Genomic DNA, 15972 nt, shown 5'->3' with positions numbered 1-15972 from the left:
AAAAAAAAAAAAAAAAACAACTTAGGAAAAAAAAAAACCTTTAAGAAAAAAAAAACTTAAAAAAAAACCTTCAAAAACCCAGAAATTGTTAAAAAATCGATAAAGTTCTAAAAACACCAAGTTCTAAACACGTTACGTGGGTGGTGTCACGCGCGGACACGCCCGCTCGCTGGTTTTATTTTTATTGTTTTTTATTGCTTTTCGTTGTTGGTTTGGTTTTTGTTTTTTTTTGTTTTGTTTTGTTTTGGTTTTTTTTTTACAATAAACAAGGAAAAGGCCGCTGGCTGCTGGTGTTTCCCTCCCCCATTTACCCGCCCTTCGCCGTGACGTCACTTCCGCGGGGCGCTGACGTCACCCCCGCGCGCAGCGCGCGCGCCCCCTGGCGGGCGGCGGCAGCGCGGCCGCGGTACCGGCGGGGGCCGTTCCCGTGGTGCCCCGCGGCCAAGATGGCGGACCGGCGGCGGCAGCGCGCCTCGCAGGACAGCGAGGACAGCGAGGGCTCGGCGGCCTCCGACAGCGCCGGCTCCGTGCCCGGTTCGCCCCGCTCCGCCCGCTCCCGCTCGGGCTCCGGATCCCGATCCCGCTCCGGCTCGCCCCGCCCACCGCACCGCCCGCCGCGCGGCGCCGCCGGGGCCCTCGGCGCTGGGCCGCGGGGCCGCGGGGCCGAGAGCGCCGGTGGGGCGGGGGGGGAGGGCGCGGGCGAGGTCGGAGTGTGTGAGTGAGGAGAGGGCGGGAGGGGCTGGGGAGGCCTCGGGGACGCTGGGGGTGGGGACAGGGGGCTCTGGTGTCTGAGTGTGGCCGGGGGGAAGTCGGGGAGCTTGGGGACACTGAGGGCCCTGGGGAGGGAGGGGTCTGGGGCGCGCGTTCTGGTGTCTGGGGGACTCAGGGGGAAGGCTGGGGACCCTGGGGAAAGGAGGGAGGGGGCTGAGGGATGTTCTGGTGTCTGGGGAAGTCGAGGGGATTGGGACACTGAGGACGCAGGGCAGGGAGGGCGCTGAGAGAGGGGTTCTGGTGTCTAAAGAGTGTCTTGGGGAGCAGTGGGAGGACTGGGGGGCTCTGGTGTCGGGAGGCGTGGGGGAAGTTCGGGGACTGATACTTGGACCTGCGGGCTGAGGGGACACTGGGCACGAAGTGGGGGTGGAGAGCTGAGGGAGCACCAGTCTGGGGAATTGGGGGAACTGGGCTGAACCCCCCCATAGTGTGTGTGGGAGAGCAGGGCTGGGGCAGCCTCAGGTGGGGTGGGCACCGCAGCCCCCCAGCACCAGGCAGGGGCTTCTCTCTGGCTCTCTGTGCCTTGTGGCTGGATTTCCCCAGTCTGAGATCCTGTCCCTGCTCCTGGGGTCCCTGCAGCAGGGACAGGTGGGTCGGTGCTGCTGTCTCCCCTCTCCGTGCAGTTCTGCTCTTGCAGTTCACATGCAGGTGCAATTCCCTCCTGGTTTGGGTTCTAATGCTGGTTATTTCCAGCTCTTTCCTGTTTTGGATTCCAGGGCTGGTTATTTCCAGCTCCCCCTGACTCCCAGTGTGTTTTTCTGTGGTGGTTTTGGGTTTATCTTGTCACCTTGGTCAGGTTGTTTTTGCTCTGGGGTTGTTCTTGCTCTACAGTTGGGCTGATCTTTTCTTTTATCGTGGAATCATGGAATGGTTTGGGTTGGAAGGGACCTTAAAGCTCGTCCACTTCCACCTCCTACCATGGGCAGGGACAGCTTCTACTATCCCAGGTTAATCCAGATCCCATCCAACCCTTCCTTGGTCACTTCCAGGGATGGGGCAGCCAGAGCTTCTCTGGGTGACAGTTTTACTGAGCACTTTTCCTGCTCTAAGCTGTTCCCTTCATCCAGTCCCTTCCCTGAGCTGGGTCCTGCTCGGCCTCTCTTTGTTATTCCCTGCTCTTGCCCTTTCCCTGGCTCTCGGGAGGAATCCCGGCTCCCCTGTTGCTGTCACTCTGTTCCCTGGAGACCCCCAGCACTGACAGGCTGCGCCTTGCTCTCAATATTCCCCCACTGTAGCTGCTCTAGAAGGTTCTTGGAAAAGGCTCTGGGAGCCTGGAATCTGTTTTTTCTTGGTCACTGGAGCTGAACTTTCAAGGGTGGCTGCAATAGGGTCAGGGCCAGACCTTGGTGTCATCATGTCTGGGATCATGGGATGCTGGATATTAGGAAAAATGGACATTAGGACAAAAGAGTAGCTATTAAGAAAAGATATTAGGATAGTAGAGACTAAGAAAGTAATTTTTTAGGGAAAATTTCTTCATGGAAGGGGTGGTCAGGCACTGGCACGAGGTGCCCAAGGAATGGTGGAATCCCCATCCCTGGAAGTGTACAAAAAGTGTGGATGTGGCTTTTGGGGACATGGTTTACTGGTGACATGGGGCTGGTGCTGGTAGAAGGTTGGGCTTTATCTTAAAGATCTTTTCCAACCTAAACGATTCCATCGTTCTGTGATTTTGTGAATCCATGATTCCGTGTTGCTGGGTGCTTGGCTGCTGCCCTCCCCTCCTCTAACTCCCCTCTCTCTTCTCTCTCTGCAGGAAAGTGAGGATGGCATCGAAGGAGATGGTGAGTGATGGCTCTTGGGCAGGGTTGTTTGTGTGCAAAAAAAGTAAAAACCAGACAAAACAGCTTTTCCAACAGTCCCCTGGTTGTTGCCATCCCAAATATTCACTTGTAACAGCAGGTAGATGTGGGGTGCAGGGACAGCATGCCCCAAACTCGCCCCTGCTCCCTCTTGAGCTGGCTGTGGCATTGATCTGGGGTGGTGCTGGCATCCAAATTCCCTTTGGAAGGGGTTTGGTCACATGGGAGAGGAGCCACCTCCAGCCCTGCCCTGACCCCACCTCCTTTCCCTCCCCACAGCTGTGCTCTCTGACTACGAAAGCGCCGAGGACTCGGAGGTAAGGGCAGGCTCTGTCCTGATTCTCATGGAGTTTCAGAACAAACCCAATTTGCATCCTTGGATTCCTTCCACTGACCCTTCTGTCTCCTGAGGAAACAGCCTCCCCTAGTCCCAGCCCCTGGCACTGGGACCAGTGTCACTGTGCTACTGGGGAGGGTGTAGGGCCAGTATGTGCAAGGGAAAACTCTCCTGGCTCCTCGCACTGGGAACAGGATTTGCCATGGCCAAGAAGGGCGTGGGAGGAGTGTGGGATGCTTGTTGGGTTTTAATTAGTTGGAATTAAAAAGCAAAGTGGTGGTTGGGAGCATCCCAGGAGCTTCCCTCTGTTCTGAGGGAGCAGCCAGAGGGGGGATGCACCTTGGGAGTTGGGGAGTGCTGAGGGAATCCCATCCCACCCGTGCCTGGGGGCTGCAGGTTCCCCTGGATTTTTAGTTCAGGTCTCTAAAGTTCGAGATTTCCAGGGAGTTTAGAGAAGTTCTGGTCTCTAAGGATTATAGTGAAGGCTTTCTAAGGAAAATACGTCTCTGTTTTGGGAACCTTGAGGGAAACAGTGGCTAAAGAACATGCAAACCACCAGGCAGAGGAAATCCAAGCTGTTTATTTGGGAATTAATTTCAGTTTGGGAATTAATCTATGCTATTAACAAGGAAGGAGCGTGGCTGGCTGCAGAGGTGACAGGGCAGCTCCTGGAGCTCTTCCAGCCTGGAATCCCGCGTGGAGGCTCCTGGTGGCAGCTGGGTTGTTGCATCACTGCCGTGCCAGGATGACTCTGTTCCTGTGCCTAAAAATAATGCCCGGCCTGGGCTTCCCCGGCATAAACACCGGGAGCAGCCGATGTGCACAGGCTGTGTTGAAAGAGGAAAATGGAGCAGGGTTTGGTTAATCACCCCGAGCTATTTTTAGTTCGGCTCCAGCCTCTGGAGGCTCCTGGGGGTGAAACCAGGTCATGCTCCTGAGCAGAGTGAGTCAGCTGAGGAACTCCAGGGAATTTGGAAACGTGGCCCTGGCTGGATCCAGACCCTCAGTGTGGAAGGAAGGGCCTGTGATCACCAGTCTTCCCAGTCTGTAGGAGCAGACTGGAGTGGTGGGATGCTGCATCTTTGTGGGGCAGCTGATCCCAGCTCCATTCCAGAAAGCCTGTTGGACCCTCCCTCTCTCAGGAGAGGTTGGGTTTAACCTTTGCTTTTCCTGTGAAAATATAGGGATAGGAAGAATTTTAGGAGCTTATCCTCTGCTTTGGAAGAGTCATGTCTAACATCTGGAACAGGGATCTAACTCCAGAACTGAGGGAATTCCTGGGGGGATCTGTTGCTGGATCTAACTCCAGATTTGGGGAGATTCCTGGCAGATCTGTTGCTAATGCAGCACATTTGAGTCACTGGCTGTCTCCCAGGCAGAGGAAGAGGATTACAGCGAGGAAGAAAGCTCCAAGGTGGAGCTGAAGCAGGACAGCAACGATTCCTGCGAGTCGGCGGCCAGAGGGGAGAAGGGGAGTGAGAAGGCAGATCCCAAGGGAGCGGTGACGGGCGAGCGGCAGAGCGGGGACGGGCAGGTGGGTGTCCCACGGCTCCAGGCTGGGGGCTGGCAGCAGGACTGCTGCAGTGGTGAGAGCTCCCTGGTTCTGACAGGAGAGCACGGAGCCTGTGGAGAAGAAAGTTGGGAAGAAGGTTCCCAAGCACCTGGACGACGATGAGGATCGGAAGAACCCAGCATACATCCCACGCAAGGGGCTCTTCTTTGAGCATGACCTCCGAGGGCAGACGCAGGAGGAGGAGGTCAGGTATGTGAGTGTCCCCCTGGGGCTCTGGGAGGGATGGGCCAGCTTCCAGGCCAACTTCCAGGCCAGCTTCCAGGCCAGCTTCTTGTTACCTGCTCTGTGTCCTGCCAGGACACTTCAGCTCTTTGATTTGAAAGGCAGGTGCAAAAAACCTCACAAAAAAGCCTTGTGCCAGGCAACAGTGACCCTTTGAGCTGCTTTTCCCAAATAGCAGTGGGTCACCAGCAGCTGCTGGGCAGGAGGAGCAGGAAGGAGAGATGCTGCCTCCTCTGCCTTCCCTGCCCCAGGAATGCTCAGGCTCTGTGTGTGGGACTGCTCGGAACTGCCACATACTGGCCTTACAGCTCCCTGCACTTCTATGTGTCCCTGTTCCAGGCCAAAAGGTCGTCAGCGGAAGCTGTGGAAGGACGAGGGGCGCTGGGAACATGACAAATTCCGTGAGGACGAGCAGGCCCCCAAGACCAGGCAGGAGCTGATCGCACTGTACGGATATGACATCCGGTCAGCCCACAACCCCGACGACATCAAACCCCGGAGGATGCGCAAACCACGGTGAGCCCCAGAGCCACCCCAGGGCCTGGATTGTCCCAGGGAGAGGGGCCAGGTCTGGAGCGCCGAAGAGGGAAAGCCTTGTCATGTGGGACCTTGTTCCTGGGGTTTCTAGATGTGCATCCTGTTCCCTGGCACGGCGATTCTTCCCACCCAGGGGCTTCTTTCTAGTGAATTGTTCTATTTTTCTCCCCCAGGTTTGGCAGTCCCCCTCAGCGAGACCCGAACTGGTCCAACGAGAGGCCCCCCAAGCCCCCAAGGCACCAGGGTGCCAAGAGCCCCTCAGCCCCCCCACGCTCATTCAACAGCCGCAGCTCTGCCAGCACCGGCAGGATGCCCCCTGCCAGGAACTACCCCAGGATGGGGGGCTACAAGGAGACCCGGCCAGGCTACCGGGCTTCGGAAGCGACTGTCCCGCACCGGAATGGGGAACAAGCCAAGCAGGAGAGCAGCTACCGCGGGAAGCGCACAGAGCAGAGCCCCTCGAGGGACACGTCCCCCAAGTTGGAGGTGGCACATGTCCACGGCAGCCCTGGGAAGGAGGAGGGGGCTCTGGAAAACCAAGCCATGGCTGCCGACGCTGTGCAGCCGCCGCCAGACAGACCAGTCGAGAAGAAATCTTATTCCCGGGCAAGAAGGACCAGAGTCAAGGCTGGGGACGCGGGGAAACTGGCAGAGGAAGCGCCCGCTTCCGAGGGGGTGGCTCCCGTGATTCCAAAACCCACGCCAGCTGAGAGCTCCCCCCCACCAGCCAAGAGCAACTGGGAGTCGCCGGTGGAATCCAGCGTGGATGGACTTGAGCAGGAGATGACCCAGATGAACCTGACGGAGCAGAACTGGAGCCCAGGGCAGTCCCAGTTCATCCCGCCCCGGGAGCTGAGGGGTAAGTGGGAGCAGCCTCCCGGTTTTCCAGCAGCCCAGTTCTATCCTGATCCGTGCAGCTGGTCGGAGCTGAGCTGCCTCTGCCCAACAGATTCCCAGGGTGGGTGCAAAGTAATGGTTCCTGCTGAGAAAGTGCAGTATGGACACAACAGCACAGAAAAAGGGGAAATTAAACATTTCAGTGTAGGTGAGTGGAATTAGGACTGGGAAGGATGGAAGCGGAGATCCTTTCCCGGCGATGTGAATCACAGCAAGACTGAGCCCTGCTGCAGGAGAGCATGAGATAAGGATCAGTAACTGGGCTCTGTGGTGTCCTGCTCGGAGCAGGAAGCAACTTTTCCCTGTTGATCAGCTCATTTCCTGGCCCTGGGATTTGGTTGCCAGTAGCCAAGGCCTGGCTGGGATTGGCAAATCTCTTTGTGCTTGGGAGGAGGGAGGGACATGGGACAGAGTTACCCGGTGCCAGATGAGGACAGTTCCAATTGTGCATCCACAGAGAGGTCATCCAGGTATAATTATCCCTTTGCAGAATTAGAGTCTGTTCTGGGAAGCGTTAGAATGCTTCCCGAGGGGAGTAAAACTGGAGCAAGGAGAAGGAAGCGACTTGCTGCTTTCGTAAGCGTCTGTGAGGTTGAGGTCGTGGAACCAGAAGTCATTTGATACTGGTGGGACTGGGAGGTCTGTGCGAACAGACCCTTGGACAGGCTGGAAACGTGACAGTGGGATGAGAGTTCAAAAGTGCTGAGATTGTCTGTTTTGGGGTTATTTTAATGCGCAAAAATGAAGCATCTTCCCAAATTTCCCACAGGCCAGCTCTTGGCTGCAGGTACAAGATCATGTTCTGCTGTGAGAAGGATGATGACTCTGCTGTCCCTTTTTTGTCCCTAGCAGAGGAGGGAGGAGTTAATTCTGGGAAGCATTTGGCTCCCATCAGTCCATTCTGTATTTCTCTGCCTGTATTTGCACTGTCAGTGACCCAAGAGCACTTCCAGTGTTTGTTTTATCCATTTTCACTCCCTTGGAATCACCTGTGATCACCTTGGCTCTGTGGTTTTAAGCCATGGTTTAAAATTGACTTTGCTGTGAATTCACATGGATTCACTTTGCTGTTTGAATCCAAAAGAGCCTGTGATAAAAAGCATTCACACCCTTCAGAGGGTTTAAACTGCAGCTTCAGATCCCACATGGATCCTTGATCCACTCGGAGGAGATCCGTGTCTCGGCAGACACAGAGCTCAGAGCAGGACCTGAGTTTCAAGCTGGGGATTTAGTTTTGAAGCAGGATTTAGGCATTGCTGAGCACCGTGGATGAGTGTGCAGTGACAAAACAGCCTCTAATTTGTCCCAAAATATTTTAAACCATCACCGGGGCGATGAAGTCCGAAGGTTCTGTGTCATGGGAGCCAGAGCTGAGCTGCAGCCACGCCCCCAGGCGAGGCGGCTCTGGCTTGGGAACCAGCACAAACCACAGTAATAACCAGTCTGTTCCTTCCTCAGGTATTCCCAACCATATGCACGTGGGAACTGGGCCACCGCCGCAGTTTAACCGGATGGAGGAGATGGTAACGCGTGATCCCGGAGTGTGACTCCGGCTGCGCGGCGCGCGGGAGACGGGCTCTAATTGTGTTGGGGTTGTGGTAATTACAGGCTGTTGACGCCTCAGCCTTTCCCTTGTGGGGGTGTTTGGGGGTGACCCAGGGGAGGTTTGGGGGTCGGGTAGGTGCCTCACAGCCCCTCTGAGCCCTGGACTCTCGCAGGCAGTGCAGGGGGGCCGTGTGAAGCGCTACTCGTCGCAGCGGCAGAGACCCCCCGTGCCGGAGCCAGCGCCCCCCATGCACATCAGCATCATGGAAGGGCACTACTACGACCCACGTGAGTGTTTCCCTCCTGCTCCTGTGGCTCCATGTGTGCTCAGAGCTGAGCAGCTGGAGCAGGGATCCCCCCACTCCTGTTGGAGTCAGGACTTTGTCTTCTCTTCCCTTTGTTGTAGTGGCACTGTGTCCCCTCATACAGTGTCTAAAAGGCAGCTGGGAGCCTCCCTGGTTGTGTTTAAACCCGTGGAATTATCCTCAGTGCTATCCCCTCTCTATGCCAGGGCTCTTAGGACACCCCAGTTCTTCCCGAGAACAGGGATTTAAAATGAACTTTAAATCAGGTCTTTGACGTTTGAGCATGGGGAGAACAGGACTGGAGATGGATTAGCAATTCCCTTCAGCATTTAAAGTGTTAGAGAAGAAATTCCCTGAGTATTTTCCTGCTTTCTAAAGGGAGTAGGAGGCTTTTCTTTAGGGAGCATGTGGTATCTGTGAGCCCAGGAGCCTCTGTGTGCCGTGGGAGCAGGCTGGGCTGTGTGTGCCCGGCTGCAGGAGAATGAAATTCCATGGAGCTTTTCCTTACAGCCTGTCATGTGTTGTTGCAGTACAATTCCAGGGACCAATCTACACCCACGGTGAGAACCCAGCCCCGCTGCCGCCCCAAGGGATGATTGTGCAGCCGGAGATGCACCTTCCTCATCCAGGTGAGGAGTCAGTGGGACACCCCTGGACCTGGGGAACAGAGAACTCTGGTCTCCCACAGCCTCTGTCGTGGGGGGAATCCATTTTCCTTTGTTTCTGCAACATGGAAGAGACCTGCTCCCTCCTGCAGTGAGGCTGAACCAGTATCAGTTTTAAGGAAAGAAAAAATAAGTGTTTCTAGAGCTTCCAGCCAGTGCAGAACGGGGGGAACTGAAGCTTTTGGCAGCTCCTAGCTGGGTTTTTGCAGGTGCCTGTGGGGCCTCACCAGGCTGGGCCGCTCCCTTCCGTGGGCACTGGGCTGGTTCCTCACTCCCTGGCCCTGTAGCTCAGGAAAAAGCAGAACTGGGAGCTGTCGAACACGTTCTCTGCTTGCCCACACAAATTGTTCCCTGCAGTGGAGTTGTGCTGGGGCCATATCTGCTTCCGGTGAATGCGGAACTGGGGAGGGGGCCATGCTCTGCTGCTCTGTGTCCCTCCCCAGCGTGGGGCTGCAGGGAAACCTTGGAGCAGAGCGTGCTCCTTCTTGGTGCTACCCCAGGACACTCTGGCTTCTTGGGTGACATCCATCTGCTTCCCATCACCTCCAGGTTTACACCCCCACCAGACGCCCCCTGCCATGGCAAACCCTGGCCTCTACCCCCCACCAGTGTCCATGCCCCCGGGCCAGCCTCCACCGCAGCAGCTGCTCACTCCGACTTACTTCTCCGCCCCTGGAGTGATGAATTTTGGGAATCCTGGCTACCCCTACCCCCCTGGAGCTCTGCCCCCTCCGCCCCCTCCTCATCTCTATTCCAACACGCAGGTAAGCCGGGTGCGCCGCGGTTCCTTCCCGGGCAGGAGCAGGTGGGATGCTGTGGAGTGTGGGATGTGTTCTGCGAGGTGTTCCTGGGAGAGGATGTGGAGCAGCTGGGCTGCTCCATGGGGAAAGGCTGCTGTCATCCCAGAAAGGATTCTTCCTGTGGCTGCTGTGCAGCTCCCTGGGTGCAGCGGGCAGTGGGTGAAATCCTGTTCTGGGGGGTCTGGAATTGAGGTGTTCCCTTATGGAACAGGGATACAGCCCCTCCAGGGCCCTGCTGAGCCAAGGATACCTTGGGAATGGCTTTAAAAGTGAGTTCTGTTGAGATGGAAGCTGGGAACTGGCTGGTAGGAGCAGCATGGGGCTGGATTTTCCTGCTCCATGGCCCAACTCCGTGTCTACGGCTGCTGCTGGGCAGCAAGGAGGCAGATTGGATTGGGTCCCTGAGAAGGCAGATCAGATTACACCCCTGTGAGGAGGCAGATCAGATCACATCCGTGTGGGGAGGCAGATCAGACCAGATCCCTGAGGAGGCAGATTGGATTGGATCTCTGTGAGGATCAGACCAGATCTGATCCCTGTGAGGAAGCAGATAGATCGAATCCCTGAGGAGGCAGATCAGACCAGATCCTTGAAAAGGCAGATGAGACCAGAGCAGACCAGATCCTGGTGCCAGCGATGGTGCTGTGGCTGGAGCAGGGCTGACACTCCGTGGAAGGCTGGAGAGCTGCACATTCCCTGAGCTCCCAACCATCCCTGCCCTTCCCACTGCTCGGGCTGATCCAGGCAGGATCTCACCCCGCTTTGCAGTTCCCTGCCAGGCTGCAGGGCTGGGTGTGTAGGGGGGCCGTGTCCAGGTGGAAAAGCTGCTGTTGGGAAGTTCAGGCATTCCATGGACTGCAGGGTGAGGGAATCCCATCTGCATAGGCTGTGTCCTGTCTCTGCCAGAGTGGGGGGACCTTGGCAAGGGGTGGGGACACACAAGGGCCCTTGGGAGCTGATGTCTGGGGGGCGCGGCCGCTCTTGGCTCTGGCTGGGGTCAGCTGTCCAGCCCCGGTGGGTGCCGGGGTGGGCTCGCAGGGCCCCCCAGCCCGGAGCTCTGATCCTGCTGCTCCTGCAGGCGCAGTCCCAGGTGTATGGGGGGGTCACCTACTACAACACTGTCCAGCAGCAGGTGCAGCCCAAGCCCTCCCCGCCCCGCCGGACGTCCCAGCCTGTGACCATCAAGCCGCCCCCTCCAGAGGTACCATCCCCTCACAGTCGGTCCCTGTGTGTGTGTGGTGTCACTGGTGTGTGCTTGGCTGCAGTTCCCCCTCCCATCCCAAAAAAATAACGTTCTTTTGTAAGGGGAAATCTTAAAACTTGTCTCGTCTCTGACCTGTCCCAAACCTCAGCTTCTCGTTGCAGGTGGTAAGCAGGGCTCCAGTTAATTTGAGTTACTTAAAACTTTAAAACTAAAACCACGTAAAAAGTAAGTCTGAAGTTGACTCTTTTTTTATTTTATTTGCTCAGGGTAGAAAACAGGACAATTTAGAGAGGGAAAAATCCAGCCCTGTCTGGAGGAGCTAGGAGGCAGGGAGTTCTCTGGAAGGATAAACGTTGAGAACTCAGCAGATAATTCAAGCAGTAGAGTTAAAGGTTTTTCAGGATGCGAGTGCTTCCCTGTGCTGGGAATGGTCCCTTGCTCCAGTGCTGTGAGCTGTGCGTGTGTGAGCGTGCTGGAATGCCACGTGTGTTTTTGGTTTCCCTTTCCATACCTTCTTCACGTATGGAAGCCAAGCAAGCCTGGACCTGGGCAGGCATGTGCTGGTGGGTTCCCGTACATGGGGAGGGATGGGAAGCGAATTGTCTGATGGAGGGGCCCTGGAAAGGCCTCGTGATGGAAAAATCTGGAACCATGAGGAGGGGTTGGCACAGGGGGCTGGTTGTGCCCGGAGAGGTGGCGGGCGGGTTGGCACCCGGGTGTGGGGGGGAGGTTGCTGGCAAGACCCAGCCATAGCACTGTTCCCCCCCATGTGAGGGTTTGGGGGGCTCTAAACCTCTGCTGCTCTTCTCTCTTCTCCTCCCAGGACAGCAAAGGTGAAAAATCAAAGGAGAGGAGCAACACGTAGGAACACGGCCACAGGAATCCCAGCGCCAGACTCGGCACCTCAGCAAGGAGGAAGTTGCTCCTTGGAATGGCTCCTTCCCTGTGCGGAGGTGAGGCAGTGGGATGAGACACCTGCACCGTGCTCAGGGCCAGGCACTTTCCCCGTGGCCTGAGCGGTGCCTTCCTGAAATCCATCTCACTGCTGCCCACCCCCCTCGTCCCCCGCGCTGGGGCCGCCGAAGAACCAACCCCTGAGTCGGTCCTTGGCCACACGTTCTCCCCAGTTCTCCCCGTTACAAAATGTTCCCTGCTCCCTCCTGGGATGTCAAACTCCGCTGGCTTGATCGTGGTCTCTGTTTTTATTTAAGGAATGAAGCAGCTCCTTCAGTAAAGCTGATTTGTTTCTTTTGGGTATTTCGTATTTATTTGTTTGGGTAAGCAGCAGTGACATCCCCCCAGCCCAGTTCATTCTTCATTTCAATTCTCTTTTCAATTAGCAAGTTGATTTCTGCCACTTTTGACACAGGAGAAGGGCAGTGGAGCCATGGGAAGCTGTTGGGAATATGCTGCCTGGGCAGGAACCACCTAATTTAGGAGCTCCCCGATTCTTTTCCCAACAAGCTGTTGGTAACTGGTGTGTTTGAGCTCTCAGGTGGGAATCCACAGGGTGACCCCCGTCCCTGCTGTCCCCAGCAGCACAAGGGGACGTTTCCACCCTTCCTCTGCCAAATCCACAGAGAGAGGGAGAGGTTTGTGGGCACCCAGCACCCCGACACTGCCCGAGCAGCCCAGCCAGCACCCAAACCAGCTCAGCAGGGCCAGGTTTGCTCCCAGCACTTGGGTGTTGCTGCTGGGGCTGTGGAGGGTTTTGGAACCCGCCCCAACGCACCCGGCTGGGCTCCGGCCCTACAAGGAAGCGCCTCAGCCCTGCGCCAGCTCCTGCCTCACTTCCCCACAGCAGCCTTGTGTCCCCATTGGGATTCCTGATCCCATGGGGTGACTGTCACCGCAGCTGTGCCACGCTGATCCTGGCTGGCTCACCTGTGCCGCAGTGCCACCGCTCTGCCTCCCGCATCCCACCGGCCCCGCGGCTCCGGCCCCGCTGCGGCTCCGGCTTGGCCACGTCCTCGCAGCCGTTTGCAAATTGCATTAGGAAACTTGGCAGGGCTGGCTGCTGATTCCTGCCCATTCCTGCCGATTCCTGCTGCTCTCCTGAGCACGTGCCGGGACGCCGTGGGGACGCGCCAGCTGCCGGCGCAGGCACCGGGTGAGGGGGACGTCACTGAGCGAGCGGCGGCTCGGCCACCCCGTCCCCATCTGTGGCCAGGATGGGGGCCCGGCACCCACCTGCTTGTTCTGTGTGGATCCTTTATCCATGCATGGCTCTTCAGCAGAAATTCCGTCTTTCTTTGGTGTTTGTGACTCCATGACCTTCTGTGTCTTGTTTCAGCCACCAAAGCCACATTCCCAAAGCAGAATCCCCTCGTGTTTTAGATGTCACCGTGTCTCTGCCTTAAGGCTGACGTGTGTCATTGATGCATTGGTGACACGACCAAAATCCTGGACCTTGCACCCCCATGTTGGGGTTCTGGTGTTACTTGGATTCCTATCCTGTGGGATGTACATCCCTAACAGCGTTGTAGGAAGCAGACAGCTCTTGTGTGTCCTTCCTGGGGCTGAGAGCCACAGGGACAGTGTCCACCTGAGCTTCCCTGGCAGGACCAGCGTCACCTCTGCTGTGTCCCAGGAGCTGTTCTCCTCTTCCCAGGAGCCACCCTCCTCTTCCTAGGTGCAGCTCTGCCCTTCTCAGGAGCTCACCGTGGGACTGGAATTACAGCTCCGCTGTGCCTGGTGCCAGCCGTCTTCGCCCCCACATCCCTGGAAGCAGCTGCCACCCATCCCCAGCCCAGCTCTGCCCTGGTAGCGGGGCTGAAGGGAGCCCCCTCCTCTCTCTGGGGGGGGGCTGATGTGAGCCCCCTCCTCCTCGCCAGCCTCACTGGCTCACAGGGAAGGACCAACTGTTGTGTTGGTGGTGCGGGAGCTGCCGCCTGCGTGTTTGTGCCGCGCTGCCTCCGCCTTGGCAGCCGCAGCCTCCTGCCAGGCCCCCGCCCACCTGCCCACGCCAAATAGGGGTGGGGGGCATGTACCCCACTCCTGTTACACCCTGATCCTGTGGATGGAGCATCACGGCGAGCTCTGCCCTCCTGCGGCCAGGCTGGGCAGGGGAAGGATGCTGGTGGGACTTGCCCATGCCACAGTGGAAGGGCGGCTTTGAGGGCAGGGGGGACCCCAACTCCCCCCTTTGCATCCCACCCTCTTTTCCTCCCTTCTCTGTAGGTCTCCCCAGTTCCTGCCCTCACTGCTGGCAGTGGCGTAGGGGTCCCAGAGGCCATTTGACAGTGGGGTGGGGGTCCCAGAGCCCTTCCAGCAGCAGCAGCAGTAGGAGTCATCACCTTCCTGCTCCCACTGCTGTGCTGCCCCATCCCTCCCCAGCGCCCCTGCCTCAGTTTCCCTCCCTGGCAGGAGGATCGGGACTGAGCATGGTCCAGGATTTGGCTCAGCCCTTCACAGGGACCTAATGGAGGAGCTGCCCCATCTCTTGGCAGTTCTCCCCTTCCCCAAATGTCTGACTCCCCTCTCCCAGCGCTGCAGCTGGGAAGTGGGTTAAGGCGCTGGCTTGGGGAGGGATTTTTCCCGGGGTGTAATTTTTCCCTCCTACACACGGTCTGTTTTGAGCGGTGCCTGGAGGCTTCGCACCCCCGGCTCACTGCCGGGGCGGGGGAATGCGCTGGCTGCCAACCGAGGGAAGCGCCCGCTCCAGATCCCAGCTCGTTAGGAGAAATAACAGCAAATTAATTAAGCCAATAGTTCACTCTGCGCCAGCAGTGCCCCCGTCCCTGCCGAGCTGGGGAGAGGGGATGGGATGGGCCGGATCTGGGGCACCTTTCCCAGGGGGAGCATTGCCCTCAGCATGGCACAGTGCTCCAGGTCCCTCCTGCCGGTGTGCCCCAGTGCATCCCCATTGCCACCAGTGAGTGAGGTCTGTCCGTGCCTCAGTTTCCCCTCCTGTTTTCAGGAGAAGCCCCTCTCTGCGTGGCTGAACCTGGCCAGCAGCACCACCTGCACCCAGGTTCGGGAACCCTTGCCCGGATGCCGTGGGGAAAGGGGATGGAGGAGCTCAACAGAGCGGGATTTTTTGGGGATGTTGGATGGGATGTGGGGGATCTGAACGCTGGAGGCTGGAGGAACAGAGGAGGGATGTGCTGGGCCATGCCATGCTGTGCCATCCCGACAGGGCTCGGTGCAGCCGCGGGTGGGGATGTGGGGATGTGGGGACGTGTTTTGCCGCTCTCTGGCAGCCGCATGGATGGAGTTGCCAGGCAACTGCCGGGTGGAGGCGAAGCGGGAACAAAGCGGGAGCTGCCGGGACCCTCGTTCCTCCATCCCTCCCCGAACCCCCCGGGCAGTGCGGCCCAGCAAAGGCCAAGGGGTCACCTGCTGTGTCCCCCCGGCCGCTGCCGCCATCCCACCCCGGGGTTGCCGCAGGGCCGTGGGTTTGCAGGGGGATGGACTCGGGAGAACGGGACTAGGAGGACACAGGGTCTGTCCCACTGTTGTTTTCACCCGCTGACGTGTCCAGAGGGTGCAAGGTGGGGCTGGGGGCAGTGGGCATGGGCAGGATGGGTGCTCAGCATCCCGCGGGTGCGGGGCAGGAGGATCAGCCCCAGGCAAGCGCCACATCTTGCCCTGCCCTGCCCTGCCCCAGAACCTGCCCCGGAACCTGCCCCGGCACCTACCCCGGCACGCCGGGGCCCGTTGCGGCCTGGCAGGCGGCAGAGGGGGGGTCTGGCAGCCACCCCGACCTGCCCGCCCTGCCCGCGGGGGCACCCAGCCCCAGGGATGCCAGGGTGGGGGGTCTCGCACCCACCCCCGGCCCTTTCCCACACTGCGGCAGGTGCAGAGAGCTGGGCTGGGGGTCCGGGGGTGGGTCACTCCACAGCTGGGAATGTGCCCCTCCGTGCAGGGGACACTGGGGAGCGGCAGCACTGGGTAGGAGGAGGGGGGGGCGCGGTGCCATGTGCCCCTGGGCTGGCGTGGGGGAGCTGTGTGGGTGTGCGAGGGGGACCAGGCACGGGGGTGTGCCGGGCGTGTGAGGCAGCACATGGCAGGGGGCTGTGGGGCTGCGCCCCCCGGCCGCGGTGTGTGACAGCAGGGGGTGACAGACTCTGGGCTGGGTGTCCCCCCAGGCTGTACGGTGTGGTGGGGGGGTCGCGCGTGGCGGTACCCCGGGGATGCGAGGGGGGAATGCGGGGAGATGGATGCGGGGCCGGTAATTCATCACCTGTGCGGGGCTGCGGGGAAGCGGGCGGTGACCGTGTCCTGGGTGCGAGCCGCTGTCACCGCAGCCCCGGGGCGGGTTCGGTACCGAGTGCGGTGGTGCGGCGAGGGGGCGGGCAGGTGCCGTTGGCGG

General features: G+C 58.6%; 2 protein-coding genes across 2 annotated transcripts in view; both read left to right on the top strand.

The window, feature by feature from the left end:
- Positions 1-426: 426 nt before the first annotated feature.
- Positions 427-11915, top strand: CASC3 (CASC3 exon junction complex subunit). Its single transcript, XM_042028015.1, has 14 exons — positions 427-714; positions 1151-1359; positions 2528-2555; positions 2853-2890; positions 4286-4444; positions 4521-4672; positions 5045-5221; positions 5416-6101; positions 7598-7662; positions 7858-7972; positions 8520-8618; positions 9204-9418; positions 10533-10655; positions 11482-11915. The coding sequence occupies exons 1-14, from the start codon at positions 447-449 to the stop codon at positions 11521-11523; spliced, it is 2376 nt and encodes a 791-aa protein (XP_041883949.1). The 5' UTR covers positions 427-446; the 3' UTR covers positions 11524-11915.
- Positions 11916-15816: 3901 nt separating this feature from the next.
- The window catches only part of RAPGEFL1 (Rap guanine nucleotide exchange factor like 1), an 8209-nt gene continuing 8053 nt past the window's right edge, over positions 15817-15972 (top strand). Inside the window, exon 1 of the mRNA XM_042028014.1 lies at positions 15817-15959. Within this exon, the coding sequence (XP_041883948.1) occupies positions 15817-15959 (143 nt within the window). The remainder of the gene's footprint in view (positions 15960-15972) is intronic.

This window comes from Corvus kubaryi, unplaced genomic scaffold, assembly GCF_017639235.1.
Source record: "Corvus kubaryi isolate FWS band 111438036 unplaced genomic scaffold, C.kubaryi_AGA036_p1.0 37301, whole genome shotgun sequence".
Lineage (NCBI taxonomy): Eukaryota > Metazoa > Chordata > Aves > Passeriformes > Corvidae > Corvus > Corvus kubaryi.
The sequence above is the reverse complement of the archived record's forward strand: the minus strand, read 5'-3'. Positions and strand labels throughout refer to the sequence as shown.